The sequence below is a fragment of the Ovis aries genome, chromosome 20 (assembly GCF_016772045.2).
Source record: "Ovis aries strain OAR_USU_Benz2616 breed Rambouillet chromosome 20, ARS-UI_Ramb_v3.0, whole genome shotgun sequence".
Classification (NCBI taxonomy): Eukaryota; Metazoa; Chordata; class Mammalia; order Artiodactyla; family Bovidae; genus Ovis; species Ovis aries.
In genome coordinates this window covers 30,001,667-30,019,451 of record NC_056073.1, presented here as the reverse complement: position 1 = coordinate 30,019,451, position 17,785 = coordinate 30,001,667, and the positions used below count along the sequence as shown (strand labels likewise).

At 44.8% G+C, this 17,785-nt stretch overlaps 6 protein-coding genes and 1 non-coding gene across 7 annotated transcripts; 4 read left to right on the top strand and 3 right to left on the bottom strand.

Moving 5' to 3' along the window:
* Positions 1 to 57: 57 nt before the first annotated feature.
* On the top strand, positions 58 to 130 carry TRNAM-CAU (transfer RNA methionine (anticodon CAU)). The gene has a single exon. It is a non-coding gene; the product is annotated as a tRNA-Met (tRNA).
* Positions 131 to 5,604: 5,474 nt separating this feature from the next.
* Positions 5,605 to 6,074, bottom strand: LOC114109691 (histone H2B type 1-C/E/F/G/I). Its single transcript, XM_027959083.3, has one exon. The coding sequence runs from the start codon at positions 6,044 to 6,046 to the stop codon at positions 5,666 to 5,668; it is 381 nt and encodes a 126-aa protein (XP_027814884.1). The 5' UTR covers positions 6,047 to 6,074; the 3' UTR covers positions 5,605 to 5,665.
* A 248-nt stretch (positions 6,075 to 6,322) lies between these two features.
* Positions 6,323 to 6,799, top strand: LOC101120702 (histone H2A type 1-H). The gene has a single exon (XM_027959078.3). It carries the CDS (start codon positions 6,353 to 6,355, stop codon positions 6,737 to 6,739), a length of 387 nt encoding a protein of 128 aa, XP_027814879.1. The 5' UTR covers positions 6,323 to 6,352; the 3' UTR covers positions 6,740 to 6,799.
* On the bottom strand, positions 6,323 to 9,530 carry LOC101118484 (histone H3.1). Its single transcript, XM_042237192.2, has one exon. It carries the CDS (start codon positions 9,513 to 9,515, stop codon positions 9,105 to 9,107), a length of 411 nt encoding a protein of 136 aa, XP_042093126.1. The 5' UTR covers positions 9,516 to 9,530; the 3' UTR covers positions 6,323 to 9,104.
* Positions 9,531 to 12,259: 2,729 nt separating this feature from the next.
* LOC101120447 (histone H2A type 1) lies at positions 12,260 to 12,753 on the bottom strand. Its single transcript, XM_042237195.2, has one exon. The coding sequence runs from the start codon at positions 12,721 to 12,723 to the stop codon at positions 12,331 to 12,333; it is 393 nt and encodes a 130-aa protein (XP_042093129.1). The 5' UTR covers positions 12,724 to 12,753; the 3' UTR covers positions 12,260 to 12,330.
* A 248-nt stretch (positions 12,754 to 13,001) lies between these two features.
* LOC114109692 (histone H2B type 1-C/E/F/G/I) lies at positions 13,002 to 16,576 on the top strand. Its single transcript, XM_060403400.1, has one exon. The coding sequence runs from the start codon at positions 13,030 to 13,032 to the stop codon at positions 13,408 to 13,410; it is 381 nt and encodes a 126-aa protein (XP_060259383.1). The 5' UTR covers positions 13,002 to 13,029; the 3' UTR covers positions 13,411 to 16,576.
* Positions 16,182 to 16,576, top strand: LOC114109700 (histone H4). Its single transcript, XM_027959093.3, has one exon. It carries the CDS (start codon positions 16,211 to 16,213, stop codon positions 16,520 to 16,522), a length of 312 nt encoding a protein of 103 aa, XP_027814894.1. The 5' UTR covers positions 16,182 to 16,210; the 3' UTR covers positions 16,523 to 16,576.
* Positions 16,577 to 17,785: the final 1,209 nt, after the last annotated feature.

Sequence of the window (17,785 nt, the reverse complement as noted above, 5' to 3'; positions counted from 1 at the left end):
TACAAATACGGTTTCTGAAGCTAGACTACATTCGAATAGGAGTCAGTATACATATCTGCCTCCTTAGCGCAGTAGGCAGCGCGTCAGTCTCATAATCTGAAGGTCCTGAGTTCGAACCTCAGAGGGGGCAGTCCTTTTTAAGGCGGCTTGGGAGACGCGAGGCTCGCTCCCTGAGAAGGAAATGGCAACTCACTCCAGTATTCTTGCCTGGAAATTTTCATTTACAGGTAAGTTTCTTATCATCTCTGGACCTGTATTTTATAATCTGTAAAACAAATATAAACAGTAATTTAACTCAAAATATTGTTATAAAGACTAAGTGATTTAATGTATACAAGGACATTTTGGGATTTCCTCTATGTCTCAGCAGGTAAAGAATCCGCCTGCAATGCAGGAGACACAGGAGACCGTGGGTTTGATCCTTGGGTGGGGAAGATCCCTTGAGAAGGAAATGGCAACCTATTCCAGTATTCTTGCCTGAAAATTCCCATGGACAGAGGAATCTGGTGGGCTGCAGTTCAAAGGGTCGCAGAGTCGGTCGCAGCAAAGCACACAGGGAAAGCTTTAGGACATTATCTGGCACACACTAAGCAGTAAATATTGCTACTAATATTATGCAAAAGAGCCTTCAGATTTGTTTTTACCTGCAGGTAGAATGATATACTGTAATGTTCTACTTTATTGTTCACCATTCAGATTACTTCTAGTCTTTGGTACTACAAACTGGGCTGCTTGGAAAACTCTGTAACATGTCATTTTTCACATTTTCAAAAATGGTAAATTCCTAGAGATGAGGTTGCTGGGAGTAGGGATATGCGTGTTTTTAAATATGCTGGATACCGCCCACTTTTCCTGTATGAACGTTCTCTCAGTTTTCAAGGCCACCAGCAGTGACAGAGAATTAAGTTCAAGAACAGCCTTATTCGGAATTTTCCATTCCTATCCCAGCATACAGTGACTATCCTGTGTGAATAGTAAATGCTGAATAATATTTGTTAGTTAACTGGATGAAAGGATGGTTTAGGAAATACAGCTGGGTTTTGGTGGCAGCAAGAACACTTCAAATCCCTTTGGCATTAAATCCCATTTAAATGTTTAAAATCTTGTTTGCTGTTATTCACTGAAGATTATTAGAGGACAGAAGAGAAATAGTTATCTTTTACTGATCACTTTGAGCAGTTTTACTATTACAGAGATTTCTTTTAGAACCTGGAAAGCGTGGTAAAAGAAAAAAGCATTATTGAAAGTTTGTTAATACTGTAAAGCAACAGGGTGCGTGAGTGCGGGGGGTGGGGGATTAATAATAGAAAATTGGCTAGAGTCCCACTGATTTACCGGCTTCCCAGTAGAAAAAAAAATGCTTTATTAATTAAAGTCTTCATATTTATTATCTCATGTCATTCTGATACATATGCAAAGATACCTGAGAGAAAAGGACAAAAGAACATTGAGTGACCAAGAGCTACTAAACTCCCTGTAAATTTACCATCGCAATTTTCGAGTTACTTCCATTTTACAGAGGAAAGGTCTGGTGAGCCATACTTTACATAGCCTGTGGCAAGACACAGTCAAGAAGTGGCCTAGTTGGGCTAAGAATATAGCACAGCACTCAAAACATGGCCAATGCCCAATAGCTGAATACATGCATAGTCATGCTGTAGGAAAGTGAAAGTGAAGTCGCTCAGTCGTGTCCGACTCTTTACGACCCCGTGGACTGTAGCCCTCCAGACTCCTCCATCCATGGGATTCTCCAGGCAAGAATACTGCAGTGGGTTGCCATTTCCTTCTCCAGGGATCAAACCTAGGTCTCCCACATTGCAGGTAGACGCTTTAACCTCTGAGCCACCAGGGAAGCCCCCCCATGCTGTAGGAGTGACTCTGATAAAAACAAAGTCGTTTCAGAGCTTTTTTTGTGTGTGACATTTGGTAAATTACTTGTGTTTTGCTTTGAGATGATGGAGATGATGACACTACCTACTTTGTAGAACTGTCCTCACAATCTAGCATACATCGTTAGTACACTGTAATATGCCACATTGCACATGGTGTGTTTGCGAACAGTGCTTTCCACAGAGTGGAATACTCAGAGTGGTTAAATTTCTCCATGGCCACAGAGCAAGTGGTGGAGCTGGGGCCAGAAGTTAGTCCTTCCGTTCCTAATCCAATTCAGGCTGCGAGCTTCACTACATCTTATGTCTACATCTGCAGTTAGGCAAAGTAGCAACTGGAGATCCACGTTCACTGGTCAATCTCCTTTTCGTGTCCAATACATCTCGATCCACAGGATCCTTTCTTTCTTCCACGGGGAGCATACCGTCAGCCTCACGTTATCCAAGAGAACTCTGCTACTTCGGGAGCAGCCTCGGCTGGTATCTCCTCCTCCGCCTTTGTTTGAAACACGGAAGTGGGAGAAACGAGAACTGCGAATCTGTCCCGCCGAATTTCTGTAGTTTTCAATTTGGTCCGAAAAATTCAGCTAAATGCCTGGCTCCTCCTCCCCCACGCCGGCTTGAAAGTACATCTCCGCCACCCTCACCCCCACCCCACTTTTGTCTTTAGAACTTCCATTTATCTGTACTCTCAACATGTTAAGGCCGTGCCAAGGTGGGGAGGTGCCGGGGCCCAGCGTGAGGAACTCCGCCGTGGCAAAGGTCATGAGGAAGGAGGCTTGGCATACGCAAAGTCGTGATTAAGCCTCAGGAAATCCCCTGTTCCCGAGCATCTACCCAAAACCAGAGTCTGTTTTATGCTCTCACCTACACATCCGACTTTACTGGAGGCTCTCCCATAACCATTTCTCTCGGAGAAGGAGTTAACTTGCAGCTCCAAGTCAATAAAAATTCCTGGGCGTGACAAGGGTGTTTCAGCTTACTGACTCCTCTGAAGGTTATCTAGCCCACCTGTATAGGTTCGTCTGGCCACATGTGATTGTTTACAGCCTCCCAACCTGAGAGGCACGAGATGTTTTAGACTTACTAAAGGCAAATTCTTTTGGGGAGTTGGAAATTATTAGTAGAATGGGTTGGTTAGGAATTATATTGGTGAAGGGTTTTTCATTTGTTGTGTCAATAATTGCTGCTAATTCCCTGCTCTGGGTGGGACAAGGATGTCTCAGGTCAAACCTCTCTGCTGACAGACTAGCTTGTGTGACAGGATTATCCATACTCCTGCCACTATGCACATGATTGTTTACTACCTCTCAACCATAAAGAGCACAGAGAGTTTTGGAGTATTTTGAGAGTCTTAATTAGCATAGGGCTTTTTCTTCTTTTTGAGTCAATGATTGCTGCCAGGCCTCCATATCCTGAGGCACCTGGGAATATATTATTCAATGTTTTTGGAATATAGAAAAGGAAATATAGTAGTTTTTAAGGTTAGCAATACTAGACTTTGAGTTAGTGACTTTTCTCTTTTGTAATAGATCACTGTACTTTGTTATAAATCACTGTGTCCTTGCTATGTAAAAATATAACTTTATCACTATCTTAAGACTAAATAGATCTTAAGGTGAACATTGGTGAAAGGATTTTCATTTGTTGGGCTGATGTTTGCTGCTAAATCTCCATATTCCCTGCCCTTATAATGAATATAACTAGCATATAGGAGAAATAAGTATTAACCTTTAAGCATATAGGAGAAATAACATTACCCTTTAAGATTAATCACGTTAACTTTGGGTTACATAAATTCCTTTCTTGATTGTAACTCACTACACCCTCACCCTATAGGAGTGTAACTTTATTTGGAGGGTGATGCCTGGTTTAAGAAAAAACACCCTTGGAAAAATAAGTTTTTGGTTATCAGAAAGAAAGGATCATAAAATCCCTAAGACCTTTTTATGTGAAGCACGTGATTTTGATAAAGGTCAGGACTGCTGACCCCCACGTGACTCTGTATTCTTCCCTATATGTAACAAAAGGTATATAAGCAAACCCAAAAATAAAGAAATCGGATCAGTTTCCGGAAAGACTGATACCCCCATGTCGTTCTTTCTTGCTCCTCGTTTTTCTGGCTGAATTCCCATCTGGAGCATGGATGCTATTCCATATAATCCAAGTTATTCAGCCTCTTTTTCTCCACTAACCTTCCTACTACACTATCCGTTTCTAATCTCTCTACATATCTGTAATTAAATATGTATTTTTCCAAGGACACCGACTCCGTCCCCACCTTTGAATCACCCTGGATCCACCGGGGCTGGACCCCGGCAAGGCGGGACTATAAATTACGATAAGCCACAGTAAGTTCCTGTGTGCCAACATTCAGGGCATCACCATGCCCGCCATCCGGCGCCAGGCCCGCAGGGGTGGTTAAGGCATCTTTTATCTCGGCTACATAGAGACCTGCGGGGTGCTGAAATCTTATTAGAAAAAGTGAACATGACCCCAAAACCTATACCCAACATGCTAAGGGCAAGAGGGTCACCGCTGTGGACGTTATTCTCTCAGGGGTCAAGGAAGCACCCTCTGGCTTTGGTGGCTGATATCACTGCAACTTGTATTGACATTCTCACTTGTAAAAGTTCGTCTCAGGGGTATCTATCTTTTAAGGAGTTCGAAAGCAATTCAGATCACGTTGTGTAGCTGTAAGATATGTTCCTTAGATTCTGCATTCGGACCTGCAGTATGATATAAAGAGAAGGGATATGCAAAGAATAGATTTGTAGTTCCCGTGTATGCAAAAATGGCCCCCATTCAGTGCTTGCAGGCTCCTAGTCACATCAGTAGAACTTAACGAAACTGCAAGTATTTGAATCTGGGGCTTCCTGAGAAGCTACTACTAAAAGAAAAAATGTGTTAGGAAGTCAGTAAATCAGTTTCGTGATTTCCTGGGGTTCTCCAGCGTTCGAACTGTTGCCCTCGAGGTTTTTAGGTATTGCGGCTATCCAGTATAAACCTAAGGGGAGGCATCAGATGAACCTAGTTTCTATAATAGAAATTCTCACAAAACTGCAACTTTCTTAACACCCAGGTATTTTATTTCCGTTAAACCACGTTTTAAAAAATGCCACTCAAGGGATAGCAACCCCCTCCCCCCCCCTTCCGAACTGATAGGAAAGGGGCACCGGCTCTTTTCTGGAGAATGTTTGAGTGGCTCTGAAAAGAGCCTTTGGGTTCCACACGGCCTATAATGACGTTTACTTGGAGCTGGTGTATTCGGTGACCGCCTTATGGCCCTTTTTACTTCCTTATTGCCTCTCCCGCTTCTGCTTTTTGACTTCTCCAGATACCGAGATGGTTAAGACATTAGTCTGCCCCATCATCTCGGTTTAGGCGGCTTTCTGAACCTAAACAGTTTGTTTCTGAGGCTCATTGGCCTAGAGTGCGGCGAGCAGCGAGTTTGGAGCCGGCAATGAACAAGACACAGATGCCAGATAGCTTAATTGGAAGACCTTAACTGTAAGATCACAGAAAAACCCAGAAAATGATTGTTTAACACCCTAGCTACTTACACTGCAACGAGTTATCTTTAGATACTTCGGCAAAGTGAAACTTAAGCCTTTCATCAAGAAAACAAACAAACAAACAAAAAAATCACCATATTGTAAAAACAGAACAACCTCTCAAACCAGTTATCAGTGGACAGGCCCTTTTATAGAAAAGGTAGGTGGCTCTGAAAAGAGCCTTTGGGTGAGAAGGAATCTGACTACTCTGCAGCCAGTCCCTCACTTGGAGCTGGTGTACTTGGTGACGGCCTTGGTGCCCTCGGACACGGCGTGCTTAGCCAGCTCCCCAGGCAGCAGAAGACGCACGGCCGTCTGGATCTCCCTGGATGTGATGGTCGAGCGCTTGTTGTAATGAGCCAGGCGCGACGCCTCGCCCGCGATGCGCTCGAAGATGTCGTTGACGAAGGAATTCATGATGCCCATGGCCTTGGACGAGATGCCGGTGTCCGGGTGGACCTGCTTCAGCACCTTGTACACGTACACGGAGTAGCTCTCCTTGCGGCTGCGCTTGCGCTTCTTGCCGTCCTTCTTCTGCGCCTTGGTCACCGCCTTCTTGGAGCCCTTCTTCGGGGCAGGAGCGGACTTCGCTGGCTCAGGCATAGTGAAGTACTGCAGTCACAGAACCACTAGAGAAGTGAGAGCCGAACGGCACCCTTTTAAGGACAAGGGTTTATGCAAATGAAGCGCACTAGAGGTTTCTGGTGATTGGTGCGCCTTCTGTGTGACATCACAGCTCAGCTTCGCCCAATCAAGGTAGGCATTCTGCAGAGTCGCATTTCCATTGGTCTAAACAAAAGTAAAACGGTAGCCAATCGTACAGCTTTCTTTTCGCGCCCAGCGTGGGTTATAAACTTTCCGTTTCTGTATTCGCTTGTCATTCTCGAGGGTGACCGTTGATCCTGAGTCATGTCTGGACGTGGCAAACAAGGCGGCAAAGCTCGCGCCAAGGCCAAGACCCGCTCTTCTCGGGCAGGCCTCCAGTTCCCGGTGGGCCGAGTGCACCGCCTTCTCCGCAAGGGTAACTACGCCGAGCGGGTTGGGGCCGGGGCCCCGGTGTACCTGGCGGCGGTGCTGGAGTATCTGACGGCCGAGATTCTGGAGCTGGCCGGTAACGCGGCCCGGGACAACAAGAAGACCCGCATCATCCCGCGTCACCTGCAGCTGGCCATCCGCAACGACGAGGAGCTCAACAAGCTGCTGGGCAAAGTCACTATCGCTCAGGGTGGTGTCCTGCCCAACATCCAGGCGGTGCTGCTGCCCAAGAAGACTGAGAGCCACCACAAGGCTAAGTAAAGAACTAAGATTGAAAACTACCAAATAAACGGCTCTTTTCAGAGCCACTTCTATCATCATAGAAGAGAGTAACACAATTTCTTGCACCTGAAACTAATGTTTATTACAGCCCTGAGCCTTGGAACTTACTTCTCCAGTCGTGTAGGGCATGTTCTGGTCTATAGTTTAGAATTGGTATTTCGGGGCAGTTGTAAACAAGAGAATATTTGTATTAGACTAAGTTTCAAACTTAGTTAAATGTTAAATTTTGGTTACCTTTAACCAGGGGTCCGTATTAGAAACTTAAGTATGTGGTGTGAATTTTCATTCCCTAAGTCGAATGTTACAGAGGGCCCTTCAGTGGTTTTATGTGAAAGATAAGCAGAAATCACCGAAGTGTCTAGGAAGGTAGCCTTGCAAAAGTATTGATATCGTTACCTGGGCTATAAAAGTACAAGCTGGGTTGTAACAACGATGGTGATGCATCCTATTGGTTCCAAGAACACTAATGATGAGAACTTAGTTTTAAACTGAAAAAAACAAAGTTTTCAGAATAATAAATACAAGATTTTGGTAGTCGGGCCTGAGGTCCTCTAATTTCAGAATATGAGACATGTTTGGAACATTTATGCCATTGAGCATTTTGGCCTTTTCAAGGATTGCCGACACAAAGACTTTTCCTCTTTTATTAAATGTTAACGTACTTGTTTTCAACAAATGCCACACACTTAAGTACCATACGTTGATACAGTAATGAGATACTGCTTGTTCTAAAGAAAATCTAATGAAGAGAAACAAAAGGAAATAAAGTACAATGTAGCGAGAGGAGTAAACACAGAATACAAAAAGAGCATAGAGAAGACTGAGAAGGGACATTTGGTCTGAGGATTAAAGGAAATTGGGAAATAGAGGAAAAACAGGGATTTCAGCAGGAAACCAGTGTCACCAGACTCGTGGCTTGTATGTGCAGGCAAATGACAAAAAGTTCGCTATTGGAAAATAAAGCAGAGAGGTCACAAGAGAGAAGTCAGAGGGATGGATTTCTAGGTCGTTCCTTTGGTTCTAAATCCTCTATATATTTTGTATGTTAGTCACTCGGTCGTGCCCGACTCTGCCACCCCATGAACTGTAGACCGACTTCCAAATCTTTATGTCCATCCCAGACTTCATTCAAGTTCAGACTGGCATATTCATCTCCTTTCTGATATTCTTTATTATTTGTTTTACTTTCTTATACTCTTATAGTGGAGAAGGCAATGGCAACCCACTCCAATACTCTTGCCTGGAAAATCCCATGGACGAAGGAGCCTGGTAGGCTGCAGTGCATGGGGTCACGAAGAGTCGGGCATGACTGAGCGACTTCAGTTTCATGTACTGAAGAAGGAAATGGCAACCGACTCCAGTGTTCTTGCCCGGAGAATCCCAGGGACGGGGGAGCCTGGTGGGCTGCCGTCTGTGGGTCGCACAGAGTCAGACATGACTGAAGCGACTTAGCAGCAGCAGCAGCATACTCATAGATCTCTGGGAAATTAAAAATGTATATCCCAGACTTATCATCATCGTCCTTACTCCCCCAGTGATTCTTACAGGCATCACCATCTACCAATATTAGCATGAACGAAAATGGTCTGGTGTATTCGTTGTCAGCCATTACGGGCTACAGTTCATGGGGTCGCAGAGTCGGCAACGACTGAATACACACGCACGCACACACTATGGGATGATGAAACTAAATTCCGGAAAAGCTTAGGTGGAAGGAAAACAAATGGTGGTTCGAGACCTGGAATATTTGTGTCCACGTAACTAGAAATACCCACATAACTAGGGCCACTACCTTCCCCTGAAAATAATCTTCAAGTAATGAAAACTGAGAAATCACATAGGTATAATAACTGCATATATTCAAGTGAGGGTGCCCTACCCAGCCAGCCCGAAGGGCATCTGTCCTAGGCTCCTCTTGACTTGGTATTGTTCCCGAACCCAGACGTCCTGGTTTACAGTTAATTAAAAATCTACAGACTAAAAACTGGTCTTACACGTGCCCGCGGCTGGGGGAAGGAGGGAGCGTTAACCACTTTAAACCAAACGTCTCCCTTTCCATACAAAGGCTAATTCCTGGGGAGTGAGACTCTCAATACTTATCTCAAGGTGCAGAATGTTGGATTCACCCCAAATTCCACGTGGTGATTATAGGTCCTGCGTTTCACAACGCCACTCAGAAACACGACTACCATAACATCAGCGAGCAAAATTAGAATGTTGAAAAAGCCTGACACTTTCTGCCACAAGGAAAACCAGGAGTAAATAGCAAGGTAACAGTCCCTTTTCATTGTGTATGTGGGCGGCTCTGAAAAGAGCCTTTGGGGTTGAGGAGAAAGGTCCAGGCTCACGCCCTCTCTCCGCGGATGCGGCGGGCAAGCTGGATGTCCTTGGGCATGATGGTGACGCGCTTGGCGTGGATGGCACACAGGTTAGTGTCCTCGAAGAGCCCCACCAGATAGGCCTCGCACGCCTCCTGCAGCGCCATCACGGCCGAGCTCTGGAAGCGCAGGTCAGTCTTGAAGTCTTGCGCGATCTCGCGCACCAGCCGCTGGAACGGCAGCTTGCGGATCAGCAGCTCCGTAGACTTCTGGTAGCGGCGGATCTCGCGCAGAGCTACCGTGCCGGGCCGGTAGCGGTGCGGCTTCTTCACGCCGCCGGTGGCCGGCGCGCTCTTGCGGGCTGCCTTGGTGGCGAGCTGCTTGCGCGGTGCCTTGCCGCCGGTAGACTTCCGAGCAGTCTGCTTAGTTCGAGCCATAGTGTCAGCAACTTTAACAAACCACACCTAGCCACATATTTATAGAGAGAGTCAGAAGCTGATTGGACAAAAGGCGACCAAGTCTGTCCAATCGGTAATCGGACTGACTCAAGTCAGTGCTCCTTCACTCAGTCGTGTCCGACTCTGCGACCCCACGGACTGCAGCACGCCAGGCTTCCCTATCCAGCACCAACGCCCGGAACCTGCTCAAACTTGTGTCCATCTACTCGGTGATGCCGACTCGAACTTTTCGATTGTTGCCCAAAGGCCTTGACCTCAATATTTTTTTTTCAAGTTTTCCTGTACAATTGTTTGCTATATAATAGCACTTTTCAGAAGAAATAAATACACACTACAAGAGAAATATAGACTACAGTCTATGGGGTCGGGAAGAGTCGGACACGGCTGAGCGACTTCACTTTCACTTTTCACTTTCATGCATTGGAGAAGGAAATGGCAACCCACTCCGGTATTCTTGCCTGGAGAATCCCAGGGACTGGTGGGCTGCCGTCTATGGGGTCACACAGAGTCGGACACGACTGACATGACTCAGCGGCAGCAACAACTATATTAGAATAAAATAAAAAACAGGAGACGTTCTTTTAGATAATATTTCAACCCAGTATATCTAAAATTTTCATTTCAACATGTAATCAATATAATTGTTAGATATTTCACATTCTTTTTAAATTTTGCACTAACCATTCAAAATACAGTGCACACATATAACATGTCCACCACTTTCTTTTTCAGGTTAGCCACATGTCCATTGCCCAGGGCCAATGGTTTTTACCATATTAAGACAATGAATGCAGCTCTATACCATCTCCCCTCAACTTTCCTCTAAACACAAATTTTAAGAACTTAAATTTGTTTTTCAGTAAAAACAATTTGATTTGCGTGTGAGGAATTCAAGTTATTACTTCATAAAGAAACACGTCCTTGCCTGAACTTCTTTTCGAACAATTCCCTTGCAAAATAATTGATTTTTCTATTTTAGGAATGTAATTCCTTTGTTTTTAAAGAATCTAAATCCCCACCAATAATGTATATTTACCACACATCCCATGAGTTTGCATCTATAATAGTTCCTTGCATGCATGTGTGATACTCGGTCACTAAGTTGTGTCTGACTCTTTATGACCCCCCATGCACTGTAGTCTGCCAAGCACCTCTGTTCATGGAATTCTCCAGGCATACTGGAGCAGATTGCCATTTCCTTCTCCAGGGGATCTTCCCCAGCCGGGGATCGAACCCTTCGTCTCCTGCATTAGCAGGCGGATTCTTCCCCACTGAGCCACCTGGGAAGCCACTGGCAGAAACTTGGGATAAGCTCCTTGCCTGACATCTGAATTTTTCTGGTCATCTCCTTCCCCTCAGAGCCTAGAAATTACCTGGCAAGTTTTTTTTTTTTTTTTCCTACTTCAAAGTAAGTGGAAAACTATCTAATACCATCAGTACATCAAGATCTTTAACACAATAAAAATACCAAGAAGATGGCATTTTAACAGTAGAATTTAGCATTTTCATCCTAAAACGTATGACCATTACCTTATATCGACATCTCAATTTGTGTGGATGGGTCCAAGGGAGCTAGGAAAATACTTTAGAACACAAAAATAAGCCAATGGGTATAATTACGAGGTACCTCAGCTAACTTTTCCGATAAAAGACCTGAAGATTTAAAATTTCCATATTCAACAATGTAAAACAATGTACGCTGACGTGAAATTAGCGATGCTGAAATCAGCTCAGTTTCTCTGTACATCAGTACAGAACTGAATCTCGGAGGCTGTTTTGGGTGAAGTAGAAAAGTTTTATTCCTTTGCCAGGCAAGAGGAGACACAACGGGCTCATGTCTCAAAGTGAAGTCTCTCAGTCGTGTCCGACTCGTTGCGACCCTATGGACTGTAGCCTACCAGGCTCCTCCGTCCATGGGATTTTCCAGGCAAGAATACTGGAGTGGGTTGCCATTTCCTTCTCCAGATCTTCCGGATCCAGGGGTTGATCCCGGGTCTCCAGTATTGTAGGCCGACACTTTACCGTCTGAGCCACCAGGTAAACTTGTCTCAAAAAACCGTCCCAACCTGGGAAGATTTGAAAAGGAGTTTTTATACTTCTCAAGGGCGTGGTTGCTGACAAGGTCAGGGAGTATGCAGGATATCAGTTGGTCGGCTCTCCTAATCTTGATGTGTTTCTCTGATCCCTTCAATCTTGCCTCAGGTGGTTTCTAGTCTGCTCCTTAGACTAGCAACTGTTCAAATCTGCTATTTGGAACTCAGGGAAGTCAAGGCTAGTCTTGCCTACAAGAAACAGGGAGAAAGGGCCACCATGTTTGGGAGTCCCACTAGGCCCCACTGTTTTCAGTAGGTTTTTCAGAATAACGCCTCCAACAATGGCCTTTGGCCTAAGAAACAGATTTGATTTGCTCCCTGGACACACGAAACCTTTAGTTACTAAAGCCCAGAAAATCAAAAAGCCTTAAAACTGCCATAGAAAGGAATAAATCTCCCATCCTAACTCTTGTGCTTTCCAACTCAATAATTGGCACAGGGTGGCAATACTTAACGAGTAAATAAATCCTCGTATCTGCCAATGCTGATGGATAATAGTTTATAGACTACATGATAACACTTTAACAAAAGTGTCTCCGAAGTTTCAAGGTTGGCGTAATACATGTTTACTCTCAACTATCATCTAGGATCTAAGGTTTAAAATTTAGTGCTCAGTTCTTCCAAAGAAACTTTTAAGTGGCTCTGAAAAGAGCCTTTGGTTTGGTTGAGACCTTTGGGCTACTGAGAAGTAACCCAGACTTCTATTTGCCTTTCGCCTTGTGGTGGCTCTCAGTCTTCTTGGGCAGCAGCACCGCCTGGATGTTGGGCAGGACACCACCCTGAGCGATAGTGACTTTGCCCAGCAGCTTGTTGAGCTCCTCGTCGTTGCGGATGGCCAGCTGCAGGTGACGCGGGATGATGCGGGTCTTCTTGTTGTCCCGGGCCGCGTTACCGGCCAGCTCCAGAATCTCGGCCGTCAGATACTCCAGCACCGCCGCCAGGTACACCGGGGCCCCGGCCCCAACCCGCTCGGCGTAGTTACCCTTGCGGAGAAGGCGGTGCACTCGGCCCACCGGGAACTGGAGGCCTGCCCGAGAAGAGCGGGTCTTGGCCTTGGCGCGAGCTTTGCCGCCTTGTTTGCCACGTCCAGACATGACTCAGGATCAACGGTCACCCTCGAGAATGACAAGCGAATACAGAAACGGAAAGTTTATAACCCACGCTGGGCGCGAAAAGAAAGCTGTACGATTGGCTACCGTTTTACTTTTGTTTAGACCAATGGAAATGCGACTCTGCAGAATGCCTACCTTGATTGGGCGAAGCTGAGCTGTGATGTCACACAGAAGGCGCACCAATCACCAGAAACCTCTAGTGCGCTTCATTTGCATAAACCCTTGTCCTTAAAAGGGTGCCGTTCGGCTCTCACTTCTCTAGTGGTTCTGTGACTGCAGTACTTCACCATGCCTGAGCCAGCGAAGTCCGCTCCTGCCCCGAAGAAGGGTTCCAAGAAGGCGGTGACCAAGGCGCAGAAGAAGGACGGCAAGAAGCGCAAGCGCAGCCGCAAGGAGAGCTACTCCGTGTACGTGTACAAGGTGCTGAAGCAGGTCCACCCGGACACCGGCATCTCGTCCAAGGCCATGGGCATCATGAATTCCTTCGTCAACGACATCTTCGAGCGCATCGCGGGCGAGGCGTCGCGCCTGGCTCATTACAACAAGCGCTCGACCATCACATCCAGGGAGATCCAGACGGCCGTGCGTCTTCTGCTGCCTGGGGAGCTGGCTAAGCACGCCGTGTCCGAGGGCACCAAGGCCGTCACCAAGTACACCAGCTCCAAGTGAGGGACTGGCTGCAGAGTAGTCAGATTCCTTCTCACCCAAAGGCTCTTTTCAGAGCCACCTACCTTTTCTATAAAAGGGCCTGTCCACTGATAACTGGTTTGAGAGGTTGTTCTGTTTTTACAATATGGTGGGTTTTTTGTTTGTTTGTTTGTTTTTTTCTTGATGAAAGGCTTAAGTTTCACTTTGCCGAAGTATCTAAAGATAACTCGTTGCAGTGTAAGTAGCTAGGGTGTTAAACAATCATTTCTGGGTTTTTCTGTGATCTTACAGTTAAGGTCTTCCAATTAAGCTATCTGGCATCTGTGTCTTGTTCATTGCCGGCTCCAAACTCGCTGCTCGCCGCACTCTAGGCCAATGAGCCTCAGAAACAAACTGTTTAGGTTCAGAAAGCCGCCTAAACCGAGATGATGGGGCAGACTAATGTCTTAACCATCTCGGTATCTGGAGAAGTCAAAAAGCAGAAGCGGGAGAGGCAATAAGGAAGTAAAAAGGGCCATCATTTAACAGGCCGAGGGCCAGGATCCTCTGAGGCAGCTCATTATGTATGATTATAACAAGAAGCAAAAGAGACAGTTCTAACATAGGATTGGTTCTTTGCAGTATAACCAATAAGCTACACGGAGGGTAACTGGAAGGCTAGGGGTCCCCAAGCGGAGGAAATAGACTCCAAGTGGCAGACTTTTTCTTTCTTTCTTTTTTTTTTTTTTTCCATCTTTATACAAAATTAAAAGGTTTCTTTTGTGTTGTCAAGATGACACCTGGTTCTGCCTGAACTTAAACCTTCCCGAAACCTTGAGCTAACCAATGGGTTTTTCTTATGGAAATCTTTTTCTTAAGTTGTGTTAACGAACGATGCATTTGCCTTGGAATCTGCCTGTCTTCAAGTAGGTTCAGCCTAAGACTCAAACCTTGAACAGATAATGACTCAACAAACCATTGTCCTACTCAAGGAAAATTTCTCTTAAGCTATGGTAATTAAACTAGGTATTTGCTGGTAACCTGCCTTTCTTTAAATTTCATGTCAATTTTTTTATGGCATGGGATGACTCACTTTATGCCAGTGCTGTCTCAAAATGCCTGTTATGGAAAAGGGGCCTGATGCAACTCTCAGATTTGAGGTGATTCTTTAACTGCTTGTGATGGACAGGGAGGCCTGACGTGCTGCGATTCATGGGGTCGCAAAGAGTCGGACACGACTGAGCGACTGAACTGAACTGAACTGAACTGAAGAGCTAGCAAGGGGGTCACTCTGTCCCTTCCTCATGCCCCCTTCTGATGTCAGAAGCTTCTTTTATCCCTCTATACGTTAATAAAGTTTTATTTCACGTAAGCTTCAAATGATCAAGCCTCGTCTCTGACCCTTGATCGAAATCCTCTTCTCCGGAGGTCATGAAACCCGGTGTGGCTCACGGCTCTCCTGGTTGGAACTTTTCACTACTTTTCTACTTACTGCGTTTGAAATTGAAGAGGCGGATCTAGTAGTTTTAGATATTAGATGACAAGGAGGCCGATTTCACCACCAGTGTGTCTTGAGTGCTTGCTCTCCAAGCTGCAGCTGCCCCAGAACCTCGTGCATTATTAAAATCTCAACCTTTATAGTTGGGATGTACAGTAATTTTAAGATAGAGGATTAACAGAACTTGATGACTCGTCATGCGACAGCATAGTTTTTAACAGTTTTTTAGGTTCTCTTCTAGATCCCTCTTTTTGCAATTTACCCCACCCTGCTCCACCACCTTCCATAAAAAAACTGTAAAATGATAAGCATTGTTAAAGGTAGTAGATGGCTAAAGAGCAGTTTGAAAAATAATCCTGAGTCCTTTCTCTTACGCCAGTTTAAGAGTGAAGAATTGGAAGACTTTAAATTTCCTTCACCTTTTCAGTTATCTTTGAAACAATGCACCTTCCCTATGTTGGCAGGAAAGCCTGGTGCCTCTGAAAAGCCCAAAGGAGTTTTATTTTCTTTTTTCTTGAAACATTTTGCAATGTTGAAAACATTCTAATGGAAACTCACTAGGAAGGACAAATTTTCTCAGTATATTACAGAAATTACATTAAAGATGATACTCTTAGTGGGAAATAAATCCTTAAATCTTGCTGAGTGGAGAGTTGATCATAGACAAAATATAATCTATCCCAAAATTAATTCTGAATGTAACAAATAGATTATTTAGAAACTGTAATAGAGAGAACAGAATTTTAGTACTAGTTCTAAGAATGGTAAAGGTGGTATTTCAAGAGCAGGAAAAAAATTATATTAAAATATCTTGCTGATTAAGGAATTGGTAGAGAACTGTTTAAAACTGTGCTATGGAAAATTCGTAAGCAATAATAAGCAGACATTAACTTGTCATTAAAAACTCAAGGGTAGTTGATTTAAATATACCAGTATAAAGAGGTTTTAGAAGGCCATATATAGAATAGCATTCATTTTCTTGGAGTCGGTGCTTTTATCTGCTCACCAAAATACCAAATTAGCTACTAGGGGAGATCTGTGTGCGGTGCGGTAACAAGTTATTACTTTATTACTTCCCCTTTTCTCTATTTTCCACAACATTCGTGTTTTCGCTCTCATTCAAAATCAATTCTAAATATTAAGGTAACAAGTTACCACAGTACAAAGGAACAGAGAAGGCCTTTTTTTTTTTTTTTCTTTTTGGCCCAATTCCCCTCCCCCACTTAGGGCGTGACTTCCCGCCTCCGCCTTTCTTCAGGTTCTCAGTTCGGTCCGCTAACAGACGTATAAAGTTGCACCGCGAGGCTTCGAAGTTAGGCTTTATCGGTCTTCAGATCTATCGCTATGTCTGGTCGCGGTAAAGGCGGAAAGGGTCTGGGCAAAGGAGGCGCCAAGCGCCACCGCAAAGTTCTTCGTGATAACATCCAGGGTATTACCAAGCCTGCCATTCGGCGCCTGGCTCGTCGTGGTGGTGTGAAGCGCATCTCCGGGCTCATCTATGAGGAGACTCGCGGGGTGCTGAAGGTGTTCCTGGAGAACGTGATCCGCGACGCGGTCACTTACACCGAGCACGCCAAGCGCAAGACTGTCACAGCCATGGACGTGGTCTACGCGCTCAAGCGTCAGGGCCGCACTCTCTACGGTTTCGGTGGCTGAGTGTTCATTTTGTTTCCATTCACTTAACAAAAGGCCCTTTTCAGGGCTTCCCAATTGCCCTTGTAAGGAGCTGTAACTCTCGTTTTCATCAAGTGCGAAGAATACACTTAATACTTTGCTCTAAAAGGCCGTCTTGTTTCTGCTCCAGGGCGCGTGCGCGCCAAATCCCACCTTGTACAGCGGTATCCCGTGCCCCGTCAAGCTTTTATCTTAACACATTCTTACTAGGTTGTTTGGGGCCTAAAGTTGCATGACTAGCTAATGGACGTAGCTAGTCAATATAAAAGTGATTGATACCAAGTACCTTTATTTTTTTTATTTACAAAAAAAACCCCAAACACAACTCTTGTATTTAAGCCACGTTTCGATTAACATGCCGTACACTAACAAAGTACAATCGCGTCTGGCACCTGCACTTGTCGGTAGTTGCAGCGTGTTGGCTCAATAGTTGTGGCTCGCGGGCTTTAGAGTAGTTGTGGCACCTGGGCTCGGTTGCCCCGTGCCATGCGGAATCTTTCAGGACCAGGGATCAAGCCCATGCTCCCTGCATTGACAGGCGGATTCTTAACCACTGGACTACAAGGGAAGTCTGGGAGAAGACTTGAAATTAGTATACTCATAAAATCAAGTGAGTTAAGAGTTTAAAAAGAATATTTTTACATTACTTTTGTTTTTTTTTTTAAAGGTGAGGTTCATAATTGGTCCTCATTAGGTGTTTATGTATTTGGTGAAATGAATACCACTGGTGGTAAGAATTCAGAAGGGACAGTTATAGTAATGGATTCAGATAAAGCAAAAGCACAAAATTTCTGGCCCACATATGCAGTGCAAATGTTTTATTTAGACATTTTTTCTTAATTTTTTAGGTCACCAATGTAAATATATTCATGAAAAATGTACTTATTTTCATCTTGTGAAAAGTCTGATTTGGCATCACTAAGCAGACCCATATTGACTATGCCAAAGCCTTTGACTGCGTGGATCACAATAAACTGTGGAAAATTCTGAAAGAGATGGGAATACCAGACCACCTGACCTGTCTCTTGAGAAACCTATATGCAGGTCAGGAAGCAACAGTTAGAACTGGACATGGAACAACAGACTGGTTCCAAATAAGAAAAGGAGTACGTCAAGGCTGTGTACTGCCACCCTGCTTATTTAACTTATATGCAGAGTGCATCATGAGAAACGCTGGGCTGGAAGAAGCACAAGCTGGAATCAAGATTGCCGGGAGAAATATCAATAACCTGAGATATGCAGATG

Bases quoted from the DNA above. Each gene is read 5' to 3' on its own strand.
- LOC114109691 (XM_027959083.3), bottom strand. From the start codon at position 6,046: ATGCCTGAGCCAGCGAAGTCCGCTCCTGCCCCGAAGAAGGGCTCCAAG.
- LOC101120702 (XM_027959078.3), top strand. From the start codon at position 6,353: ATGTCTGGACGTGGCAAACAAGGCGGCAAAGCTCGCGCCAAGGCCAAG.
- LOC101118484 (XM_042237192.2), bottom strand. From the start codon at position 9,515: ATGGCTCGAACTAAGCAGACTGCTCGGAAGTCTACCGGCGGCAAGGCA.
- LOC101120447 (XM_042237195.2), bottom strand. From the start codon at position 12,723: ATGTCTGGACGTGGCAAACAAGGCGGCAAAGCTCGCGCCAAGGCCAAG.
- LOC114109692 (XM_060403400.1), top strand. From the start codon at position 13,030: ATGCCTGAGCCAGCGAAGTCCGCTCCTGCCCCGAAGAAGGGTTCCAAG.
- LOC114109700 (XM_027959093.3), top strand. From the start codon at position 16,211: ATGTCTGGTCGCGGTAAAGGCGGAAAGGGTCTGGGCAAAGGAGGCGCC.